Genomic DNA, 15,402 nt, shown 5'->3' with positions numbered 1-15,402 from the left:
AAGTACCCAGACCTATTTTCTTAGTTGTTGTTTTACTAACTCATAGCATAACAGAATGGTTTGGGTTGGAAAGGATCTTAAAGATCATCCAGTTCCAGACACCCTGCCATGGGCTGGGACACCTCCTGCGAGGTCATGTTGCTCAAGGCCCCATCCAACCTGGCTTCCAACATTTCCAGGCTTGGAACCTCCACAACTTCTCTGAGCAACCTGTTCCAATGCTCACCACCCTCCTGGAGAAAATTTTTTTCCTAATGTCTAATCTCAATCAAGATGCTTCTAATTGAAAGCCATTACCCATGATCATCTGCATGTGTTTGTCCTCTTGCTAGCAGATTCAAAGATTCATCATCTTAACCTCTGTGATACTCCATAGTTTTGTCTAGTGTGCTCCAAAGCAAAGAACTCTTGAGTTGTTCCCAGCATTGCTGCACTTCAACATGAAGTATCTTACTTTTTTCCTCTTCTGATGAAATGACTTTTTTTGAGAGGCAGGGATTACCTCTGTATACAGTTGCTAATGGTTATGCATACAGTTACTAATGGTTACCTTATTTTTGTACAGTCTGTTTTGAGGTGGGGATAAGCAAAATCATATCTCAGAATTAAAAATAAACCAAGCTATTAATTGTCAGCCACCTTGTTAATCTCAGAAGAAGAATTTGTTTTTAAAAATCCATATTTCTTAGAACTTTGCTCACAGTTAGTTGTGGTGCTTTTCTTTGTGTTTGCCACAACTGCTCCTTTTTGATACTGCTGTCCCATATTTTGGGAAGTTGGTAGAGACTTCCATGACAGCATTTGCTTAGTTTACAATATGCAGGTGTTCTTGGGTTCAAAGGCAGTTTGTTTCAAGCATCAAGTTTGCCAAGGAGCTGTTGAAGCACTTGTCTTCTTGCTGAAAACGACGAGTGTGCTATCTTCTGAAACAAAGGATATTTAAGCAAATTACTCTCTACAAATTCCCTGGTTCAATTTTTGCCTTTTTATGGTAGGTAAGAAAAACAAGCCAAGCAGCATTGTTAGTTCTGTTGGAGCAAGAGCTCATTGAGAGATATGATGTGGAGACCAAAGTGTGCCCTGTTCTGATCGAGCTGACAGCTCCAGACAGCAATGATGATGTGAAGACAGAGGCTGTGGCTGTAAGTATCAACATTTCCAAGTGACAGAATGTAAAGGTTGCTTGAACATTTGATATTGCAACAGTGGTCACGCGTAGTGAAGGGGAAGTTATCCATGGGACAGCAATATACCCTGGTGGCCAGGAGAGTCAATGTGTCCGGCAGGTCTAGGGATGTCCTTCCACTCTACTTTGCCCTGGTGAGACCACACTTGGAATACTGTGTCCAGTTTTGGGCTCCCCAGTTCAAGAGAGTCTGGGATCTACAGGAGAGAGTCCAATGGAGAGCTATGAGGATGAAGAGACTTGAACATCTCTCCTGTGAAGAAAGACTGAGAGTGCTGGGGCTGTTCAGTCTGGAGAAGAGAAGGCTGAGAGGGGATCTTATCAGTGTCAATATCTGAGGGTGGCTGTCAAGAGGAAGGTGCCAGTCTCTTTTCTAAGGTGCCTAGTGATAGGACAAGCTAAAACAGGTACAAGCTGGAACACAGGAGGTTCCACCTCAACAAGAGGAGACAGTTCTTTACTGTGAGGGTAACAGAGCCCTGGGACAGGCTGCCCAGAGAGATTGTGGAGTCTCCTTCCCTGGAGACTTTCAAAACCCACCTGGATGTACTCATGTGTGGCTTGCATTAAGTAATCCTGTTTGGTGGGGGCTTGGACTAGATGATCTCTAGAGGTCGTTTCCAACCCCTAACATTCTATGAGTCTATGATCCCTGTGGTATTCAAGAGGGAAAAAAAATATTGCTGCCTATAACCAATCTCTTTAACTTTTCCCACGTGTGTTGCTCTCAAGTCAAGGTAAGATTTAAATTCATTAGCTCATACTAACTGTAAAGAAAAACACAGCTGCACAAGACAACTCAGAGGATGAATTTTATTAACTCCTAAGCATCCAATATGTTGGCTTTTCAGTTCTTCTTTTCAGATTCATTTGGTTTAGCGAAGTTTAAGCTGCATATGTGGAATTTTCCATCGGTGGAAAATATTTAGTGCACGAATTGCATTGCTGTGTCTGGTTTCTTTTTATTGATTTGATTTTTGTTTTGTTTTATTGGACAAATAATAAGCATCTGAGTTGAATAATTCATGGGTGGTTGGTGGTTTGCATTAGACACCTCTTTAATAATTAAAAGTTATGATGTGTTGAATTAACATAGTAAGGAAATAAGTTATAAAGGAAAAATGGCAGCAGATTTTGTACTCTTATACTTCCCTTGATATTTTTATTCCTGCATTTTATATAGATGCTGCCTGAGTGTTTTATTTTCATTTATTTGTTTTCTTTTGGCTTGAGAGAGGCCTCATTAATATTTTACTTTCATAATGTGACTTGTAAACAATAAGCAGGCTGGTCACTATTGCATTTGGTATCAAATAGTTGGACTCAATGATCCTAAAGGTCTTTTCCAATCAAAACAATTCTAGAATTCTACATTCTAGGACTTTTCCTGAGAAAGCCTATAAATACACAAGGGAATAAAATTTAAAGCAGGACTGCTTTACCCATCATCATTGTTTTGAAGATACTGGAAGTCTGTAAAGGTTTCTGCAGCTCATCTATCCCTTTGAGGTTAGAAGCATAAGAATTTGTTATTGGAAAATGAATTTACAAAGCTTTGCTTAGGAAAGTTAAAATTCTTTTAGATTTCCTTCTGGTTTTAAAAGTTCTAGTACAGAAAGAGGGGAAAGCTGTCGTGTTCTTTGGTATGAAAATGCTTTTTTAGTAGTTTCACATCAGGGAACATGTTGGCCAATGAGGTCATGAATGCCCCCTCCCCGGAGGCATTCAAGGCCAGGCTGGATGTGGCCTGGAGCAACCTGGTCCAGTGGAAGGTGTCCCTGCCCATGGCAGTGGGGTTGGAAGTGGATGATGTTTAAGGTCCCTTCCGACCCAAACCATTCTATGAGTCTGTGAATAGAATCCTGTGTATCAGTATGAAAAGTAAATGTAAAAAGCCTCTGCTTCACTGACAGGGGCTTGCGTGTTGTGCAAGCATCCCTGATTGGTGTCTGTCTTGCCACTAGATCATGTGCAAAATGGCCTCCATGGTGGGAAAGGACATCACGGAAAGACTTGTTCTCCCCAGGTTTTGTGAGATGTGCTGCGACTGCAGGATGTTCCACGTTCGTAAGGTATGGAACGGTCACCGTCTGCCCAGGATGATGATGTCACCAGCCTGGAACTGAGCAGCTTCTCCCTGCTAGATCTCATTTGTGACATGTCTAAGTGAAAGCCATGGGCGTCCTTTGAAGCTCCTGTTTCCACAGGCATTTATATTCCACATTTGTATCTGACACTGAGGTTTTTTCCCATAGTCCTGGCATTTATTATCAGAAACAAAGAATCTGCTTCTCCTCATGATCATGCAGATAGCCGCAAAAATGTGAACACCTGTAACTGATAAAAGCATCAGGCACCTGAGCTCATATCTCTCTGAAAGAGATCTCTGAGATGAATGGAATTAATTAATGATGTTCATTAAGATGAAACAAACCACTACTTCATCATGGTATTTAGGTGCTAAGGCTGTGTTTTGGGTTCACCCTGCCACTGCAGAGCTTCTTTTCTGTGAGAACTGCTTTTAGTCTCTCATGTGACAGCACTTTGAACACATTTTATCCTCCCTCCCTTTCATTTAAGCTCTAAAGTGGTTCTTTCATCATTAAAAACACCTGGTTAAGCTTGAAACAAGGAAAAGCATTTTAAAATTGTTTTTAAAACAGTTTTAACTGATGGGAACTGATGGGGTGGGAAAGTAGCTGATACTGAGTTTACATCAAAACCTGATTGTATGGTGGTTTTTTTCCTTTGCTTTTGTTTGCTCTATTAAAACTCTGATCCTAGTGGTGGTTTTTTTTATTTTGTCTGCAAGGTATGTGCAGCCAACTTTGGAGATATTTGCAGTGTGGTTGGGCAGCAAGCCACTGAAGAAATGCTGGTAAGCCATTCCTTAAAGGATTTTTCTTTTTAATGGGAGTCAGTGTTGGAGCTGGAAAGGTACAAAAGGGCAGCTGGAATGATTCCAGAGCTACAGAACAGTTCCTGAGTAAGGAGGGACTAAAAAATCTGTGGCTCTCCAGTTTTGCTGACATGAGGTTATGACTCATGCTTACAAAATCTTGGAGACACAGAGTCGCAGAACAGTGGGGGTTGGAAGGAGCCTCTGAGGATCATCTAGTCTGATTCCCCTGCTAAAGCAGAGCTGCTCAGAGCAGTTCCTTTGAATACAGAACTCCTAATTGCCAAGCCACATAGTTTAGAACTCAGGGGTACTTGGTTCTAGAGCTGGGAAAAGAGTTTTAACAAAACTGGAGAAAGAACTGTGGAGGTGTGCAACTTCCAAACTAAATAAGGCAGGAAGGAGGCTAATCTGCCCTGGTTAAGACCTCACCTGCAGTGCTGGGTCCAGCTCGGCATGAGAGACATGGACCTGTTGGAGCAGGGTCAGAAAAGACCACAAAGATGATCCTACGGCTGGAAGCCTTCTGCTGTGAGGACAGGATGAGAGAGTTTGGGTTGTTCAGCCTGGAGAAGAGAAAGCTCTAGGGAGACCTTGTGGTCCTTCATGGTCCTGCTGTGTTAGGGTGGGTGGGGAAAGAGATTGGTAAATGTAACAAGAAGAAATTGAGGCGGTAAAGAAAGGTTTTCTTTCTTACTGAAGATAACCTTTTCTCCTCTCCCCCCCCCCTGCATTTCACTGAGAATCTTAAAAAAAATCTGCAGTGGTTTCTGAGAGGTAACAAGTTAATGCACCAGTGTTCCTCAGTTTTATTGCTTTCAGTGTTAGGTATGTTAAAAGACTGGGGTAGAGATGAGGTTTTAAGAACGGTGAAGAGATGATGTTTGTGTCTTACGGGTTTTCTGGGCTTAAGGATATTTTTGGACTTGGGTTATTGGGTATTTTCTTCTATAAATCAGATTGCAAAGTTAGTATTCTCTTGCTGTTCTTCAGATAGATGATTTTTCCCTATCTGCATCTGTGAGAGCCAGCTGATCAGAAGGGTGGTGCTGCTGAATGTTTGTCCTTTGTCTTGCAAGCATTCAACTTCATCTGAGGGCAGAGAAGCAGATGAAGGAAGTGAATATGAAGGGGAAGGGGGGGGGGGGGGAATTAAAAAAAATTGTTACTTTGAAACAAGTACTGCTTGTTCAAAGCACTCTGTTCCCAACAGCTGCCGAGGTTTTTCCAGCTCTGCTCTGATAACGTGTGGGGAGTGCGGAAAGCCTGCGCCGAATGCTTCATGGTTGTCTCTTGTGCCACCTCACAGGAAGTTCGGAGGACAAAGCTCTCACCCCTTTTTATTAATTTGATTGGTGATCCTTCACGATGGGTAAGCACTGCGGGGGGTGGATTGTATCTTATAGTGAAAAGATGTTACTGCAATACTGTGCATAGATGTTCCACAGGTGTGGATGATCTCATAGATTCATAGAATACCAGGTTGGAGAGGACCTCAAGGATCATCTAGTCCAACCTTTCAGGGTAAGAATGTAGTTTAAATGAGATAGTACAGCACCCTGTCAGATGGGCCTCGAAACTGTCTAATGTAGGGGAATCCACCACCTCCCTTGGGAGTTTATTCCAATGTCTGATAGTTCAAATGGTGAAAAATATTTATTTTTCAATTTTATTTTTTTCCTGGCATCTTGTTTCATGCATCTCTACTCTGCTCTTGAGACCCCACCTGAAATACTATGGCCAGTTCTGGTGCCCCCAGCATAAGAGGAATGTGGAGCTGATGGTTTGCATCCAGAGGAGGGTCACAAAGATGATCATAGGGCTGGAGCACCTCCCCTGTGGGGACAGGCTGAAAGAGTTTGGCTTCTTCAGCCTGGAGAAAAGAAGGCTCCAGGGAGACATTTCAGTACCTGAAGGGGGCCTACAAGAAAGCTGGGAAGGGGCTTTCTACAAGAGCTTGTGGTGATAGAACAAGAGGGAATGGATTGAAGCTTGAGGGCAGCAGATTTATAGTGGATATTAGGAAAAAATTGTTCACAGTGAGTGTGATGAGACGCTGGAACAGGCTGTCCATGGAGGTTGTGAATGCTTCCTCTGTGGAAGTATTGAAGACCACACTGGATGAGGCCTTGAGCAGCCTGGTCTAGTGGAAGGTGGTTGGAACTAGATTATCTTTAAGGTCCCTTGCAACCAAAACCATTCTATGAATCTATGACTTTTAAGCAAAATTCTTAGACTGCTTAGTTTGTCAGTGGTTGTAGAAGGTCCCTCACCTTTTCACTGCACCATGTGAGAAAATACTGTGTCAGTGGGATAGCTACAAAACTGGGTCTGAACATTGCTGAAAATCATTAAGAAAACTGGAAAATAAGATGTGATTTAATTGTATTTCTCCCAGTTCCCTACCACCACCTCCTTTTTCAGGGGGCAGAAGGGGCAGTAGAGAGGGTTGGTGGTGTTTGTTGCTGGTTTGAGGTTTCTTTGGTTTTGATTGGGTGTGTAGGGGGTGTTGGTTCTTTCTTGCTTCTTTTTGTGTGTGTGTTGGTTTTGTTGTTGTGAGGGCTTGAGACTTTTATTTTTATTTGATTTGTCTTGAGCATCTCCTCTTCAAACCTTGATAAGTTTACTATAGAGCAGATTACTTCTGAGAGCCAAAAGTAGATCTTTGCACAGGAGCTCATGCTCTAGATCCTGGAAAGTTGTGAGTAATAGCACAGAAGAATTAATCAAATAAGCAAAACAGAGGTAGTTAATTGTTGAAGGGGAGGATAAATGGGAGCAAGGAGGAGCAAATAAAGAATACAGCCAAATAGGAGGAGGAAAGAAATGCATCTTCTCAATCAAACTTATGGTAGTGGCATATCTGTTCACCGTACATGGTTTTTAACTTCCAAGTTGTCAGAGTTCTCAACAGCTTTCACATTTACCTGCTTCTCCTGCCTCAATAGTTACGATCGTTTTGGCTGTGGGGAACAGGCCTGTCAACTTAGTCACTTCGATTCAACTGGGTTTACCCTGCTTTTTCATGCCTCAGTTTTCACTTACCACTTTCTGCATATGACTGGCTGACTCTTGCCAGACAAGAGCCTTAGCTCTTGTTTTCCTGCTTATGGCCTTTCCAACTCCTAGTAGTAGGCATTTATGTTTTACATGCCAGCAGGATTTATAGCTCTAAATAGTATTTTCTCATCTTGAACCTTTTCCACCAGGTCCGCCAAGCTGCTTTTCAATCTCTGGGGCCTTTCATATCAACTTTTGCTAATCCATCCAGCAGTGGCCAGTACTTTAAAGAAGAAGATGGTAAAAACCCAGAAGATTGTGGTTCTGCACAGGAGAACAGGTAAAGAATTGGCTAAATCTAAACTTCGGTTTGTTTGCTTCTGTGTGAACTGCAAGTTAAGAAAATAACTTTCCTGTCCAAATTCAGTATCTTGGTAAATTGAAGATCTGGAGCTTCTCATCTACTTAATAGACCTCCAGAAATTCCTATTACTTAGTAAAAATACGTGGCATACCTTAGGATATATCTTCTGTGAGGAAATGACTGACCTGACAGACAACGGAGAACAGTGGGTATAGCCTACCCAGTCTTCAGTAAGACTTTTGACATGGTCTCCCATAAAAATCCTCATGGAGAAGCTGATGAAGTGTGAGCTGAAGGAGCAGACAGTGAGGTGGATTGAGAGCTGGCTGAATGGCTAGGCCTAGAGGGGACTGATAGGCAGCACATAGCTGGACACTAATAACTGGCAATGTATCTTGGGGGTCAGTGTTTGGTCCAGTTAATCTTATTAATGATCTGGATAGTGGAGCAAGGTGTACCTTTAGCAAGCCTGCTGATATGAAGCTGGGAGCAGTGGCTGATGTGCCACAAACTTGTGCCACTGTCCAGAAGGACGTCAGTAGACTGGAGGAATGGCCTCACAGAAACCTCTTGAAGTTCAACAAGATGAAATGCAGAGTCCTGCACATAGAAGGGAACAACTTCAGGCACCAGTACTGGCTGGGGTCTGTCTGGATAGAGAGCGGCCTTGCAGAAAAGGCCCTAATGGTCATGGTGGACACCAAGCTGACTATGAGGTAGCAACGTGCCCTTGCAGCAAAGGCCGGCAGTATCCTGTGTTGCTTTGGGAGGAGGGTTGCCAATAGGTTGAGGGAGATAATCCTTCCTCTTTGCTCAGCTCTGGTAAGGCCACAGCCAAAGTGATGGGTCCAGTTGTGGGTTCCCCATTATAAGAGAGATGTGGACATAGTTGAAGGGCCAGGAAAACATGATGACGTTATGACTGGAGCACGTCTCCTATGAGTTAGACTGAGAGAGCTGGGACTGCTCTGCCTTGAGAAGAGAAGGCTCCGGGGGATATCATTGAAGCTTATAAATACCTGAAGGAAGGGTAAAAAGAAGACAGAGCCAGGCTTTTTCCAGTGGTGCCCAGTGACAGGACCAAAGGCAGTGGGCACAAACTGCAACACAGCAGGAAACACTTTCGAACTGTTAGGGTGACTGAGCACTGGCACAGGTTGCCTAAGGAGCTTGTGGAGTCTCCATCCTCCAAAACATTAAAAAGCTGCCTGGATACAGCCCTGGGAAATAGTTTTGGGTGACCCTGCTTGAACAGGGGGTGTCTTGGTTTGGCCCAGGTGACTTCCAGAGGGGTCTTGAACATAACCGTTCTGTGATTGTGTCTTTTTGTTTGTTTGGGGTTTTTTGGTGTTTGGTTGGTTTTGGGTTTTTTTGTTTGTTTGTTTTAATGGTGCAAGTGAATCTAGCCTGTTGAATAACAAGCTGGCAGCAGGTGTGCAGCCCTTTGCAACAGGGATATGTTGGTGGTTAACTGTTTGTTTTCTTTGGCACTGGCCAGCGAACAAGTCCGAACTGCAGAAGATGTTACAACAGAGGATGAGCACAACAGGACAGAGGATCTGTCTTCGCACGTGGAGCGTGATTTTGCAACCAAACTTGAAAATGCCATGGAAGATCAAAATACAGTGTCAAATAACTCCCAGAGGGAAAGTGATTTCCCAACTGAGTCATCCTTCCATTGCACTTTGTCTTCAGGATCTTGCGGGGAAATGGCTGATGAGAATGAGTGGAGTTCTCGTTGCTGCACGGCAGGTCTGCGGGAGGCTGGGCTGAATTCAAAGGAAGCCTCTCTTTCAGAGCAGGAATTGTACAACTCTTTCCACTTCTGGAGGACTCCACTCCCTGAAATAGACATTGACTTGGAGCTTCAGCAAGCTTCAGAGATAATACTTGACAGAGAAGTTCAGGAGCTCACTATGCCAGCATCTTCAAACATTCCTATGGCAACAAGGAAAGAATTGGAAGAAATGATAGAAAATTTGGAACCCCATGTAGATGATCCAGATGTTAAAGGTACAGTAAAGATTCTGAAGTGACTTTAGTGCTTGGAGATACGTTGCTTTAGCCATTTGGGCTTTAACCTTTCAGTAGTTTTGAAAAGTCAGAAGTCTTGCTTTCTCCTGGTCCTCAAAGAAATTGTATTAATTTTGATGTAATGATGAAAACTGATGCTGAACTGAAAGAGAGCTTGTATTTGTTTAAAGGTGGTATGATGCCTTCCATGAACTGAATGCACATAGCTGGTATAAACTTCTGACTGCCAGGTTCATAATCATTATTGGTTTGTTTAATAATCAAACAGATAATTCAATGATACAAGCTGTTGATGTGGCATTCCCAGTTCAAGAGAGACAGGGAATTACTGGAGTGAGTCCAGTGGAGGCTACAAAGATGCTGAGGGGTCTGGAGCATCCCAGTGAGGAGGAAAGGCTGAAAGTCCTGGGGCTGTTTAGCATGGAGAAGACTGAGAGGGAATCTTCTCAATGCTGATCAGTAACTAAAGGGTGGGGGGCAAGAGGATGGGGCCAGACTCTTTTCAGTGGTGCCTATTGACAGGACAAAGGGCAACAAGCACAAACTTGAACCCAGGAGGTTCCATCTGAACACAAGAAGAAACTTTGCTGTGAGGGTGACAAACTCCTGGCACAGGCTGCCCAGAGAGGTTGTGAAGTGTCCTTGTCTGGGGAGATTCCAAACCTACCTGGACATTGTGATCCTGGGCTGTGATTCTGCCGTGGGTGACCCTGCTTTAAGCAGGGGGCTTGGGCTGAATGATCTTCAGAGGTCCTTTCGAACCCCCACCATGCATTGATTTTGTAATGAACATACATGGAAAAAAAAGAAGAAAAAAAAAGAGGCAGATTAAGATTTATTCTTGTTTGAAATATCAAAGTGTGATAAATGGTTTCCATTTGATGCATTCTTCTGATTGTTAATCAATCAGTCATTTTTCTGCAAAGTCTTTATTATTGCAGCCTCATGTTGTCAACTGAAGTGTGCTGAGTTTGTTGGGTCCGCGTGAGAACTGATCCACACTGAATTCTTGGAAGTGAATGCACACTTTCAAAGCTCTTTTTAGGCTGGAAATGGGTTTCATAAGTATGACCAGCTGGTGGAACAGCACCTTGGAGATAACCTCCTGGGCTGAAATTGACTTGGGCATTTAGCATGTTCCTACTGGAGATAAGTCTCTCTTGGTGTTATGCTAAGTAAATTCCAAGGCACATGAAGCTTGTCACAGTCAGACAGTCCAGAGCTACTACTGAGGAAGAAGCCAGGTTATTCTGGAGCTGAGGAAGCACCAGGGGAAAGCTTGCTGTTCATGAGGAAAAGTAGGAAAGAAAGAGAGGGGCAAGTTGGGAATGGGCAAAACATTTTAGAATGCAGTGACACTACTTTAATCTTATTGTTGCTGGTAGGTTGATATGAAAATACCTTTTTCAAATCTGCTTTCGTTTATTGTGAAGTCAGCAGGTAAAGGTTTGCTCTGAGAGTGCTTTGGGCACCCCTTCTCTAAGGCAAGAGGATAGAGAAAAAAATCAGCCATGCTACTGATTTCAGTTTTTACATCTCTGAAGCCCACTGTTAAAACCTGCACTGCTCTTTATGTTTATTTTACAAAACCTTGTTCTGCCCAGTTAGAGAAGGCATCTTAAACACTTCCCATGAAGATTTCTGTAGCTATGAATTTGTATATCCAGAATTGTCCTCTGTTATGGGATTGTTTCTGTCTTGTTTCAGAACAGGGGATCTCTTGATTGGGTGTCAAGAGGTTTTCTGTGCACTTGTTGACTAGCACAAACCGGAACCCAGGAGGTTCCATCTGAACATGAGGAAAAACTTCTTTGCTGAGAGGGTGACAGACCTCTGGAGCAGGCTGCCCAGAGAATCTGTGGAATCTTCTCTGGAGAGATTCCAGACCCACCTGAACACTGTGATCCTGGGCAGCCTGCTGTGTTTTAGCAGGGGGAGGTTGGACTAAATGATCTCCAGAGGTCCCTTCCACCTCCTACCATTCTGTGAGTCTGAATAACTGGTGATGGCAAAAAGGTTATGTCTTTCATGGTGTGCTCAGCAGGGGCTGATTTCCATTTTGATAACTGGTTTTAGAGCTAGTCCTGAGCAGCTGAGGCAAGTGATTTGGTACTGGAGTTTATCTGGCAGTGACTGACAATGATTCTTTCCTCCTATACGTTTTCTGCTTTCACTTCTCTTCCTTTCTGGATTTTGCATTCCTCTGCTACATTGTGGGATTGAGTGAGCCCTCAGCAAGTTACCAGGTAACATCAATATGAGTGATGCAGTTGATACACCTAAGGGATGAGATGTCAGCCAGAGGGACCTGAACAAGCTTGAGAAGTGGGTCAGTATGAACCTCGTGAGGTTCAACAAGGCCAAGTGCAAGGTCCTGCACCTGGGTTGGGGCAATCTCCAATCTCAGGCCAGGGAATGAAGGACTTGGGGGTGCTGTTGGGTGAAAAGCTGGGCATGAGTGGCAATATGCACTCACAGCCTGGAAGCCATCTGTGTCCTGGGCTGCATCTCCAGCAGCGTGGACGGCAGGTGGAGGGAGGGGATTGTGCCCCTCTGCTCAGCTCTGCTGAGGCACAGCCTGCAGTGCTGGGTCCAGCTCTGGAGTCCTCAGCACAGTATAAACATGGACCTGTTGGAATGGGGCCAGAGGAAACCACAACAATGATGGGAGTGCTGGAAGCCCTCTACTGGCAGCCAGGCTGAAAGAGTTGGGGTTGTTCAGCCTGGAGAAGAGAAGGCTCCAGGGAGACCTCCTTCTGGCTTTTCAGTACTTAAAGGGGTCTGTAAGAAAGCTGGGGACAGCCTTTTTAAAAGGGCCTGTTGTGACAGGACAAGGAGTGGTGGTTTTGAACTGAAAGAGGGAGATTTAGACTATAGAGAAGGAAGAAATTGTTTGCAGTGATGGTGGTGAAACCCTGGCCCAGGTTCCCCAGAGAGGTGGTAGAAGCAGCATTCCAGGTCAGGTCAGATGGAGCTCTGAGCAACCTGATCTAGTTGCACATGCAAAGCCTTTGACACTGTCCCACACCACATCCTGGTCTCCAGACTGGTGACACATGGGTTTGATGGGTGACCACTAGATGGATAAATAACTGGCTTGATGGCCACACCCCAAGAGTGGCTGTCAATGGGTCCATGTCCCAGTGGAGGCCAGTGACAAGCAGAGTCCCTCAGGGATCAGTTCTGGGACCAGGCTTGTTCAACATCTGTGTGGGTGCCATGGACAGTGGTATTGAGTGCACCCTCAGCAAGTTTGCTGATGACACCAAGCTGTGTGGTACAGCAGACATGCTGGAGGGAAGGCATGCCATCCAGAGGGACCCTCACAGGCTGGAGAGGTGGGCACAAGCCAACCTCATGAGGTTCAACAAGACCAAGGGCAGGGTTCTGCATCTGGGTCGAGGCAATCCCAGGCACAAATCCAGGCTGGGCAGTGACTGGCTGGAAAGCAGCCCTGAGGAGTGAGACTTGGGGGTGCTGGTGGACAAGAAGCTCAACAGGAGCTCTCAGTGTGCACTTGCAGCCCAGAAGGCCAATCAGATCCTGGGCTGCATCAAGAGAAGTGTGGCCAGCAGGTCAAGGGAGGTGATTCTCCCCCTCTGCTCAGCTCTGGTGAGACCCCACCTGGAGTACCGTGTCCAGTTCTGGAGCCTCTATTACAAGAGGGATATGGATGTGCTGGAAGGTGTCCAGAGAAGGGCCATGAGGATGATCAGAGGGCTGGAGCACCTCTCCTGTGAGGACAGACTGAAGGAGTTGGGGCTGTTCAGTCTGGAGAAGAGAAGGCTCCGAGGTGACCTTATTGTGGCCTTCCAGTATCTGAAGGGGGCCTACAAGAAGGCTGGGGAGGGACTTCTCAGGATCTCAGGTAGTGATAGGACTAGAGGGAATGGAATGAAGCAGGAGGTGGGGAGATTCAGGCTGGATGTGAGGAGGAAGTTCTTCACCAGGAGAGTGGTGAAGCCTTGGAATGGGTTGTCCAGGGAGGTGGTTGAGGCCCCGTCCCTGGAGGTGTTTAAGAGCAGGCTGGCTGAGGCTCTGGCCAGCCTGATCTAGTGTGGGGTGTCCCTGCCCATGGCAGGGGGGTTGGAACTGGATGATCCTTGTGGTCCCTTCCAACCCTGACTGATTCTATGATTCTGTGTTTTTCAGGGGGGTGGTTCAGGTTTGTAACTTGACTGTGTTCTCTGTAGTTCTGCCGTGCACCTCCCTGTCAGCAGAGCAGTTTCCACTTCCAACTTCAAATCCTTGCTCTGTGGCATGCAGACTGATGAGGTCTCTAGTAAATACTTCTTTTAATTTTTTTTTTCTTAATGGTGATCAACATTTTTCTGTCATCTTATTCTCAGGAAGGGGTAAATGACTTTAACTGAACCTCACTGCTCAAAATCTATACCTTGAGGCTTGCTTTCCAGCACTAGCTTGTTGCCAGAGTGGTAAGTCTGAGTAATAGGTAGCTGAGCAGCCAGCAACCAAGATGAAGACAACCTGTCTTCTTCTGGACAACCTGCTGGCTAGCAGAGCTTCACAGCTTTCCAAAGCTGAGCTGTGGGATGTAATCCCTGTTAAGAGGACATTTCCAACCCACTGGCCAGACATCCTGAGGGTCTCAAAGGGGCAGATGGAAACCTGTAATTCCTCTGAAGTCTGCCAGCTCTTTGAAAATTATCACAGGTGACCTGGAAAAAGACCCTTTTCTTCCAGCTCTCTGAGGCTGCTGCCTTCTTCATTTAATTCAGGGGTTGTATTTTTTCCCCTCAGATGTTTTTATTTCTTTATTTTTCTTTCCAAAGAGCTTTATTTACCTCCTTAAGTGCTGCACAGAAGGTTACAAATTTGTGTAATGTCAGTTCTTCTTAATGTTATTTGGGGGAAGAGAGAAAAGTCTAACTTGCAGGTTACTGGGGCTAACTGTGCCTTGTGGCAGTTTCAGGATGCTTTGCCAAATGAAGAGCTAATAGGGTAATCCACCCCAAATTTGGGGTTAATTGATCCCATTTCTTTACCAAAATTATGTTTCTAAGTCAGTAGTTCAAGTCTTAAATACTTTGCTAATGAAACAATGGGTGAGGAGTAAATGGAAAAGAAACTCCTTCTTTTTATGTTTTAATTACTTGCATGCATGCAGCTCACAGATTTTTGCCTCTGAATAAGAAATGAGGGTAAGGATGGACACATGGTCCAGAAGAAAAAGAAAGGAGCATGCTATGTAGAAATATCAGTGCCTGCCACTGTTGCCCAGTGACAGAAGAAGGGAGAATGGACACAAACTGGAACCTCTGAAAATGAGGAGAAACTTTTCCTGTAAGGGTGCTGTGAGGGTGCAGGCTACCCAGAGAGCTTGTGGAGTCTCCTTCTTTGGAGAGATTCCGAACCTGCCTGGACACTCTGATCCTGGGCAACCTGCTTTAGCAGTGAGATCGGACTAGATGCTCTCCAGGGGTCCCTTCCAACTCCCACCAGTCTGTGAATTTTGTGTTGCTTGCTGCTAGGATTGCCTCCGATACCTGATCTGCTTAGGTTGGTCTATATCTAAGGAGCATAGCTCTGCAAAGCTGTTCTTAATTGGCAGTAAGCAGAGAGATGGAAAGCAAAACACTCAAAACTGCTGGACTTGTTTGAAAGAATGGATGGCAGATTGTGAAGTTGCTAAGGGCTTTCTTTTGATGTCAAACAGTGCAGCCTTCATTAGTTGTTTGGAAGATGCAAGGAGACTAAAGAATAATGTTACTGGGGTCTAGTGTCTTCCTTTAGAGATCTTGCTTCTCTACAGCTACCTGAAAGGAGGTTGTAGTGAGGTGGGAGTTGATCTCTTCCCCCAAGTAGCAAGTGACAGGACAAGAGTTGCAGCAAAGGAGATTTTGGAAAAATTTGTTCACTGCAAGAGTTGTCAAGCTCTGGAATGGGCTGCCCAGGGCA

At 44.7% G+C, this 15,402-nt stretch overlaps 1 protein-coding gene across 1 annotated transcript in view; it reads left to right on the top strand.

Moving 5' to 3' along the window:
* Nucleotides 1-15,402, top strand: part of PPP4R1 (protein phosphatase 4 regulatory subunit 1) — a 73,447-nt gene that overhangs the window by 37,237 nt on the left and 20,808 nt on the right. The window contains exons 5-10 of the mRNA XM_054164002.1: nt 996-1,142; nt 3,151-3,258; nt 3,999-4,064; nt 5,299-5,457; nt 7,295-7,425; nt 8,948-9,462. Of these exons, the coding sequence (XP_054019977.1) occupies nt 996-1,142; nt 3,151-3,258; nt 3,999-4,064; nt 5,299-5,457; nt 7,295-7,425; nt 8,948-9,462 (1,126 nt within the window). The remainder of the gene's footprint in view (nt 1-995; nt 1,143-3,150; nt 3,259-3,998; nt 4,065-5,298; nt 5,458-7,294; nt 7,426-8,947; nt 9,463-15,402) is intronic.

Source organism: Dryobates pubescens, chromosome 9, assembly GCF_014839835.1.
Source record: "Dryobates pubescens isolate bDryPub1 chromosome 9, bDryPub1.pri, whole genome shotgun sequence".
Lineage (NCBI taxonomy): Eukaryota > Metazoa > Chordata > Aves > Piciformes > Picidae > Dryobates > Dryobates pubescens.
Note: the sequence above shows the minus strand (reverse complement) of the source record. Positions and strands in the feature narration are given on the sequence as shown.